This window comes from Passer domesticus, chromosome 1, assembly GCF_036417665.1.
Source record: "Passer domesticus isolate bPasDom1 chromosome 1, bPasDom1.hap1, whole genome shotgun sequence".
In the NCBI taxonomy this organism is placed as follows: domain Eukaryota; kingdom Metazoa; phylum Chordata; class Aves; order Passeriformes; family Passeridae; genus Passer; species Passer domesticus.
Window position 1 is genome coordinate 17025366 of NC_087474.1, and position 9979 is coordinate 17035344.

At 44.6% G+C, this 9979-nt stretch overlaps 1 protein-coding gene across 1 annotated transcript; it reads right to left on the bottom strand.

Annotated features, from left to right (window-relative positions):
• Positions 1-786: 786 nt before the first annotated feature.
• Positions 787-3501, bottom strand: OTUD1 (OTU deubiquitinase 1). The gene has a single exon (XM_064408097.1). The coding sequence runs from the start codon at positions 3280-3282 to the stop codon at positions 1990-1992; it is 1293 nt and encodes a 430-aa protein (XP_064264167.1). The 5' UTR covers positions 3283-3501; the 3' UTR covers positions 787-1989.
• Between the last annotated feature and the right edge of the window lie 6478 nt (positions 3502-9979).

Consider the following 9979-nt stretch of genomic DNA (forward strand, 5'->3'; position numbering starts at 1 on the left):
GGGTGTAAAGAGAATGGGAAAAATATTCTATTTACCAATATTTTGAAAATTACATAATATTTAAATCTACTCTTTGTACCACATAAACCAGTAACAAACCAGTAACATCAGTCCTGCAGCTCTATCTCATGTGCACAACTAAGACTGATGCAATTCAGCTATTTAGTTACTTTTTAATCATAACTTTAACCCAGCACCCTTCTGTTAAGGATGAAGCCTTTTACTATTTTGAGATCAGGGACTGATTTGTAAAAACATTTGAGCAACTTGCAAGGCATTTCCATCTTGTGAGAGGAGTAGAAAACTTTATCTCTCTATAGCATTACTTCTATTTGAGTAACAAGAGGTCGCCAAGGCATCACTACTGACAGGACAAACCCCAAGCAAGTTTGGGGCCAGCTGCAGAATGGAGGCTCCCAAAGACCAGTGTCCAAGCCCAAGGGTGCACAGTCCAGCAGAGAGCTGGCTCCCCACCAACCCCTTGAGAACTCCTCTTCCAAGGCATATTAATATAGAAAATTGTTTCTCACTGGCAAACAGATATACTAAGATCTCTTGCAGGAAGAAAATAATTCCAGATATTGTTTTTAAATGCCTGCATTTTTCTTTCATATACTGACAGACACCAGAACTAACAGTGGTTCACATCTATAAAGTACCATGCCCCTTCTTCCCACCTCTTAATAGGGGAGACTAAGGCAGAAAAGCTAAATAAAAGGTCCTGTGAACCCACCCACAATTCTTCCCCACATCAGGAATGCACAAGATACAAAAGAAGAGCACAAGTAAAATTATATTCTTTATTCATTCCATTTTAGCTGTGAATATTCCTATTATACAAATACAGTATAAATTCCAAAATCACAATATATTACAAAATAAAAAAGTACAAACTGCATTACTTAATAAATATATCTAACAAGTTAATCAGAAAGTAGAAGAGACAGAATCCAGATTGGAGACATTTAAATGTTTGACCCAGCAAACCATACAAACCTCAATTTAAGTATTTTTTCTCTTTTAAACCATAATGTAGAATACCATTCCTGATTTCTTGATTAGAAAATAAAGTCACGTGAATAAAATGTTGTGATCAGATAATGACTTGTTGGTGAAACACCAGTGCCAAAAAAGAAGCAGGGCTTATACGAAAGACACCATAACCCCAGAAACAAGAACACAAACACTGAGGTGCAGCCAAGGCAATTACTGCCAAAGCAGGAGACTATTATCTAGTCACAACATTCTATTGCAAGTAAATGTTCTGTTATTATAGATAAATAATGTAAATGGAGCGGAGAGTGAGCCAACCAGGCAACAAGAGGCCAGTTTACTCAAAACAGTAATTAAAAACAGAAGAGTCAATTGCTCCCTGCACTGTTCACGTGTAGCTGCATTCCAACTGGCTCAAAGGACCTGTTCTGTGCTCCAGGCAGAGAAAGCAACTGTTCCTAAAAGCAGTCTGTTCTCACTTTGCCACACTTTTACAAAAGCCATTAGTTTAATTTTGCAAGAAAATACCCACAATATTTTCATCAACTAGGGGGGTCAGTTTGACATCAACTTCATTTGGTAAAAATATAAGGTTTATGGGTAAAAAACACAGCAAAAAATAGCTGTTACATCATAAGCCTTATTTACAAAAACTGTTTACAAACGTTTTTGGCTGTACAGCTGAAAGCCAGATACTAATGTAAGATGTAGAAGATGGAGGTAACAGTTTAAAAATAGTGTGCAAAAAATACATTCTTATAGAAAATAGACAGTGCAGAGGGGAGACACAAACATACACAGAGAAATCTGCTTGCAAATAACCCGAGGCTAAGTTTTTACAACAGAATATTACAACTACGTCTGTATTTATCCCCCGCAACCTACAGTCTTTCTCCGTCTGGGGTGCTGCTGCTTCATTAAGGATTAAGGCATCACCATCACAGCCAGCACACCTCTCTGTCAGTCCCTGCAGCCAAGCTCCCGGCCCAGGCGCTCTCAGGAGCAGGCATTCTGCTCAATGTACATCTTGGACAAGGACACTGCCATGGACTTGGCCAGCTCCTCATCCCGCCGGCGCTGTACCTGAGTCTGTCTGCACCACGCCTCGTACTCGGGGTTGGGGCACACGCGGTCCAGCACAGCATCGTAGTGCCCGTTGCTAAGCCAGCTCAGCCAGATACTGGGCCGTGTCGGGTCCTCGGGCCCCAGGTAGTGAACCATGGTGGAAACGGTGGGGCTCTCGGGCCGGCCGCCCGTGGTCAGGTGGATGTTCACGTTCAGCATCTGCCCCATGGCCAGCAGCTCCGGGTAGCCGGCCCAGGCCCCGTCCTGGGCGGCGCCGATGAGGAACTCTCCCACGTCGCCCTCGATGATGGGGTTGAAGTGGTCCAGGTGGTCGGCGATGTAGTGCACGGTCTGCTCGCGGAGCTCGCCGTGCAGCCGCTGGTCCCCGTACACCGCCTTGCAGACGGCGCGGTACAGGCAGTTCCCGTCGGGGATGATGTGGAAGCGGAACCGGCCCTTCTGCCGCAGGTACTTGTCCTGCTTCTCCACCTCGGCCAGGTACAGCGCCAGCTTCTCGCTGCGCTCCGCTCTGCCGCCGGGCCCCCGCCGCACGTCGGGCCCCGCCGCCTCCTCCTCGCCGCCGTGCGCGGGGCCGCCGGGCTGCGCGGGGCCCCCGCTCCGCTCCGCGGGGCCGCAGCCGGGGACCAGCCCGGGCTGGGCTGCGGCGGCCGCCGCCTGCAGCGCCTGGCAGTGCTCGCTCAGCCGCAGGCTGCGGTTGCTGGGCTCCTCGGCGGCGGCCTCGCCGTCGCCCCCGGCCTGCCGCACGCTCTCCAGGATGCCCTCCAGCCAGGCGCGGCTGCGCGGCGAGCCCGGCACCAGCTCCGCGGCGGCCTCGGCGCGCTGCACGATGCGGATGGGCACGATCCGCTCCAGCGGCCGGCGGCGGCTGACGGTGACCTGCGCGCAGGAGCTGAACTGCGGGCCGCCCGCCGGCCGCCCGGCCGGCCCCGCCGCGGGGCCGCTCGGCATCACCTCCAGGCAGGACGAGAAGGCGGGCATGGCGGCGGCGCTGCTGCTGCCCCCCGCGGGAACGAAGCTGTCCTTGCCGGAGCTCTCGGCGGCCGCGTTCGGGCCCGCGGCGTCGGCGGCGCTCGGTGCCTCCGCGGCGGAGGGTCCCGGCGACAAGGAGACCTTGAAGACGGCGGCGGAGCTCGGCGAGGCCGCGGCGGCTGCTGCGGTGGCGGCCGCCGGGTAGTGGGTGATCACGGAGCTGTAGAGCTGCATCCTCGGCTCCCCGCGGGCGGCGCTTTATAGGCGGCGCCGCCGTCGGAGCTGGGGCGGGGAGCGGCAGCGGGGGCCGCGCTGGGGCTGCCGAGGAGGATGAACCGCCCGGGTAAAAATAAACAAGGGCATCACCGCCCGCCCCGCCCCGGCCGGGCCCCGCGGCCGCAGCAATTCCGACTGCGCCACCGGGCCGGCCCCCCCGCGGGCCGCGGCCCTTCTGGAAGCTGCGGGAGCGCCGAGGGCGGGGCTGCCGCACGTCAGCGAGCGCCGCCCGCCGGCTGCGTGCGCTCCGAGCCGCGGCTCCGGTGCGCGGCTGCGGCCGGGATCGTGCTCCTCAGGGCCGGCCGGGATCGTGCTCCTCAGAGCCGCCCGGGATCGTGCTCCTCAGAGCCGCCCGGGATCGTGCTCCTCAGAGCCGGCCGGGATCGTGCTCCTCAGGGCCGCCCGGGATCGTGCTCCTCAGGGCCGCCCGGGATCGTGCTCCTCAGGGCCGGCCGGGATCGTGCTCCTCAGGGCCGCCCGGGATCGTGCTCCTCAGAGCCGGCCGGGATCGTGCTCCTCAGAGCCGGCCGGGATCGTGCTCCTCAGAGCCGGCCGGGATCGTGCTCCTCAGAGCCGCCCGGGGCCGTCACTGCCCGGCGCCAGTGCTGCTCGCCCACCTGCCGTGCCGCTCTGGGAAATGCACTGCCTGCATACAAAGGTGTGTGGTATAAACCAGCACGTATTAACGTCTGAAATATGGGTCTCGTCAGGATCATTGATAATTGGTTTATTAATGCAGATAGCGCTTTAAAATTAAGCCATGTCCTCTAGCCTTAGCTGCGGTATAAATATAGTCATAAAGCCTTTGTCCAGGGACGATGATGAGATCTGTACACTCTCCGTTTTCATTATGTTCTGACGGGCATGCTGACCAAGAAACACCCGTTTGCACTTCGATCAAATGCTAACAGTCATTCCTAACACAGCAGGGAAAAAAGGTACTGACATATGAAAGTTCAAAGTGATGCTTAGAAACAGCTCTGAATGCCATCCCACAGCCTCAAGTATCTTCAGGAAAGTGTTAGTAGTCCAAGCAGATTGTAGAACTTTAAAAACAAACAGAAAAAAAAACAAACAAACAGAAAACCCTTTATTTGGATATTCTGAAAACTTTCTTTTCCTCATTGCATTTACATCCATTAAAAAGACAGAATAAGAGGATTAGTTGCAATATACTGCAAGGTCCAAAATAATTTTCTTTGGAGCCTTGGTTGTATTTTGTATCAATGTTTAGGGATATACTTCCTATCTTCAGTCTCTGCAGTTAATTCCAGGGATACCAGTAACACAGTATGGAATTTCATTCTCTTTACATGGAAAACATATTATGACTCACTCAGCTAAATTACATGTTGGAGAAAAAAATGCTCAAATCCTTCATACAAAGTAATGTGGATATTTACAGTAAAAGTTTTCACATCTTTTTTATTCTGGATAAAACACAGCAGTTTATTGCATGCAATACTGGGAACCTTTTAGTAAAATTTTGCAGATTAAATACATATCCTAAATATTTGCCTTCGAAGCTGAAATGTAAGAAGAATATCAGATATGAATCGAAGCCAAAATGCCCTCAGTTACCTGAGAGACCCAGCCAAAAAGTTGATATCTTTAGAACAAATGGTGATGGGCCTTATCCAGGAGCATTTCTGGCAGCCTGTTAGAGTGGGATAAGATATTACAACTGCTCTGAAATTACAGAGTGACTCTTGTATTTCAGAATGTTCAGAACTTTGTTTTAAATATAGTTTGTGAGCCCAGTCAGTGGGTCTTTATTTCTGGAGTGATCATTACTTAGAGAGAAATATATATTGACCAAATAGCAGTAAATTGAAATCTTTCCTCCTTGAAATGGAGCCTTGAAGCAAAGGAAAGATTCCAGTCTAGTTTTATTTCTCAATCAAAACTTGACAGTGTCTATTTCCAAGTTAACATATATATGTTTATATATATACTGATAGGAGAATTAATGTAAAATTACTGGAAATTGCCCCTTCCAAGTGGGTTTAAAATACGCCAGTTGCTCTTCATTGTGTGTTTGGTCATTTATAAAATTGTATAATGTATGTTACTTAATGCTCACCAGTTCTTTTGCTGCTTTTTTTTTTTTTTTTTCAGAAAAGCTATCTGCAGTTTGGTTTAGTGAATGTTCTGTCTTCTAGTAAATGTCAGAGCTGAATACAGGATAGTGGTTTAAAGTCTTCAATAGTCTGCTAACAGAGAGAGGGGAGGGAAAGGCAGCTCTTTCTCTTAAGAGAGCAGTAAATGGATGCAGCAGAATAAGAGCACTTCTGGCAGGAGCAAGTGCTGCATTTTGAATGCTCAGTACTGCAAATTTCTTTCTTCTAGGATATTATAGAAACTCCTGCTAATGACTCTTCTGCCTCTCCAAATCCGTAGGTTATTTGGAACAGTGGTACATTAATGGATGGGCAGCTGTTTAATTCTGATTGTTGGCTACACTTGAAGTTTGTGATGCTTCATTTGAGGAGAGAAATAGATTTTTGTACGCCCAAATTACCCTTGTACTAGTATTCTGATGCTCTAATGTAGCATATTCAGGATAGGAAAACTTGTTTGTCTGAACAAGGAATATCCTGAAACACATCCTAGATATGCCATTAGGTTTTTATAATGGTGGCAGATAGCTTGTTGTTTTTTTCATTTGCTTGTAAGTAGATATAATGACTTTCCTAAATTTTCAGTTAAAATGCACAAAATAGGCCTACTAATAATGTTAAAATACAATCAAGATCTGTTGCTAGGGAACTGAGAGACAAAACAAACATTGTAACCACTGTCTTGATGTTAATAGTATATTACTTTTGACATCTTTATTATGTCCTGTGTGAAGTAAATGGAAAGAGAAGCTCACCTTGGTGTGTTTTACCTGTGTTATTAAGTACTGACAGTGTAATGCAACCAACATTTTTCATCACTGAGCAGCCAGAGTTAGTCACACATACTTGACCTGAGGGGAATCCAGTTTCTCTGGATGACCAGTGACAAAAATCTCATTGAGCCTCTGCCACAGAAGCATCTCATACTAGGAGTTACCAGGAATCAGCACTTCCTAAAGGTAATTCTCTTAGATATCTGACAGGTTTTGACAATAGCGTCCTAAACCATGGACTACACCAGGGAGTAATCATAGAATGGCCTGGATTGGAAGGAATCTCAAAGATCACCTAGCTCCTGGTCACCTTCTGCTAGACCAGGTCGTTCAAAACTCCATCCAGCCTGGCCTTGAACACTTCCATGGAGGGCCATCCACCACGAACAGGTGCATGATCTGGAATGATCAAGTGCTATAAGTACAATTCTGGTGAAATAGGAATTTCAAAGAAATATTTGAATGCCTTTAATGCAATAGTCTCTATAAAAGCCAGGGATGCATGGTTCTGCCTTTAGTGCCTTTTACTACTAGAATATTGGTCTTTAAAATTTCTTTCAGATACATATAGAACTGCTGTTAATTCCAAGAAAAACTAAATTTTGCTTTATTATGACCCAGCTAAAACACAACCCATGTATCAGTTACTTCCAGAATACTCCTGTATTTCCAGCTTCTGTCCACTTTTCCCTACAGGTCATGGCCTCACAAGCACCAGAGGTGTTTGGAAAGTGAGAAGAGCACGCTATGGATTTGTCCTTCACTGTTTTCCACAGAGTAATCTTCCTGAGCTTCTGATTCACTCATTGCAGGGTAATGTCCAGTCCTTTGCTCTTACAGAATAGATCTCAAAACAAGCTCTGCAGTAATAAAGCATAAACATCTCCCGTGGTTAAAGTTTCTCTTGACATTACTGTTATCACTGGTTACCCTGCACATTCCAAGGATAGTTTAGATTGTTTAGAAGGCAAACCACAATCACAAAAACAGCTGTGGAACAACAGTGGTATTCACTGACGTAAAATGAAATGCATGAGAGTAGAACTAATTTTAACTTTAACGTGTAGTAGATACATGATTGACATAGAAGAAACAAATTAATTACATCACCAGGAACATTTGCTAGTGAAGAAAGAAGTTGGCTAAAATGATGGAGTGAAATGCACTAAATAAGCATTTCCACTGCTTCTTTTTAGTTTTGTTTTTGTTTATGCTGACATAACAGCCCTTCAGATAAAGATATTTCTCACTGAAGTATTTAATGAATATGACTACATACAAATTACATACAGAATTACATACAGATTACATACAAAATAACTTTTTGTATGTAAGTTGAAGATGAAATGTTGAATTTATACTAATAATCTGAAGTGGTATACCAAGTCAAAAATTTGTAAATTATTAGAAAATAGAAAAATATATCAAGAAACTTCCAGTACAGGGAAGAAATGCATATACACTTATTCAACTAGAAGGAACATACTGACAAAACATCAATTTCATCCTCTGTTGCCTGCAGATTATCATATCATATCATATCATCATATCATATCATGTCATATCATGCCATTTCTTTCATAATATTACCAGTTACAGGTAACTTATTTGGGCTATGGTCAGTGAATCTATAAATCTGTTACAAGGCAACAGAACTGCCAAAAGAACCAATTCTGCTCTTTCCCATTCCCAGTGTCTTTTTTCTACTCCTGATGCCACCTGCTTTGTGACGGCCTAAGTGTTAGTAATAACTAAAGTAGTTTATTTCATCCTCTATGCTAACATAAAAAGGAGGAAAACTGTATCCACACTTACACTGAGGTGTGAAAATGTTGCATAAAACAAGGGCTATGTCTCAGAGAGCTTTGCCTCACAATTTGTTGTTCAGCTTCTGCATATCTTAAAATTTTATTCACTGTATGGGTGCACCAGGCATTTGAGATGCAACCAGTGCTATGACATCATGTGGCAAGAGTTTGTGGAAAAAGGGCTGTTGGTGATAAATATAGACATTTGCTCATGTCTCAAGGGCTCAGTTGGTATCCCAGTTGATAAGTGAGTCTCTAAATGTGAGCGATGACGCAGATCAAGCCTCACATTTCTGCTCAGAGTGTAGATGGCAGTTGTAGAGATCATTGTGCACAGGGCCTTAAGATGATACCAGGATAAAAACCAGGATAAAAAAAGTGGGGGGTGGGAATCAACAATGCTGTTTCCTCTGAAAAGAAATGTCAATAATGTGGTAATAATGCTACATAGACAAATTTTATAATGTGTGTGATGTTTAGAAAAGTTCTCTATTTTTATAAACCTGATGAGATATAAAAGTGTTCACAATGTCTGATTTTCTATCAGTTACAGGACATCAGTCACCTTCTTTCCCTTTCATGTTGGTTAATGGCAGTTTAGGGTCAAGAAAGAAGATACTTTAGCTAAGACTAAGAGCAGAACACAGTTCTGACAAGGACAGACTGTGAAGGAGGTAGAGGAAACGGGCAATACAGAAATACCAGAAGCAGGAAATCACCATTCACAATTGCAGGAAATATTATTAATAGCTTAATCTTGATAAAAATTGGAAGCATAAAATAACTGTGGTAGAAAAGAAGGTGCAATACTGCCTATTCTTGAAGTGAAAAAATGCTCCTTGAGGCAGCAAGCAGCCAGCACTACCATGTGTGGCCTCAGTGTTGGGAAACAGACTGATTCCATGGCAAGTGTCATCCCCTCTGTCCCCCACAGCCTTGCAGTGCCCACCTTTCCTTGCCTTCCTGCCATCAATAAGCAGCAAAAGGAGGGATCATCATTTTGCAGCTAGAAGCGAGTGTCACAGAAAACATTTCATCATGCATGCTTTGAGAGTCACGGAATAGCAGGTAATTACATTTACCAGCTTTGTTGCTCCCCTGCCAAGTCCTTCCTGTGGGAAAGGGCTGTGGTTAAATGCTACATAACCAGCTCAGCAAGTCCTGTCAACTCCCTGATGAAATGGAGGGAGAGAGCTTACCTCATCCCAATTAAAAACCTGCTCTGTTTCCATTTATGTAGCACAGAGCTAACTGTTACGGCAAGGTTGGATCACAGCTGTTTGACTCCACTGTCTTAACATGAAAAATAATACAGGTAGAGCCATTAGAGAGGAGGGATGACATCAATTCATCCTGAATGATGTCCTAGTCTGCGTAAATAACCAAACCTTTCCTTAACATACTTTACCATACCTAAGTGTACAATATGGAATTATTTTTTCTGATCTGAATTTTAAAAGTTCTAATATAACAAGAGACAGTTTTTAAAAAGCATTTATAACAATGCCTGAATCTGAAATATTTTTCACTGGAAGAAATCAGGGACAGATACTCTCCAGTTAGTAGGTTTATACTGGTAACTCCAATCAGAATGGAACCTTTATTTCGCCTGAAATATAAATTAGTGTTCCTGAGGCTTCCAGTGAATATCTACAGAAATTTTTAAAACAGGATTTTAGCAATTTAAGCATTTCAGTATTTATTCTGCTGTAATGGAAGCATTAACATTGTTGCAAAGAAGCAATAGTTATTAAAGCGACATTATCCATATGTGAAAATAAACATTCTTCAAGTTGTGATTAATAGGTAAGCACAATTTTATGAAAATTAAGCATTAATCAATTAGAAAATCAGAAATAGACTCCCAAATACAGTCAGCTTACTATATCAGACCTGGACATAGAGGGTTTTGTGTATGACTACCTGAATTTGATATAAAGTCACTATAGGAAAT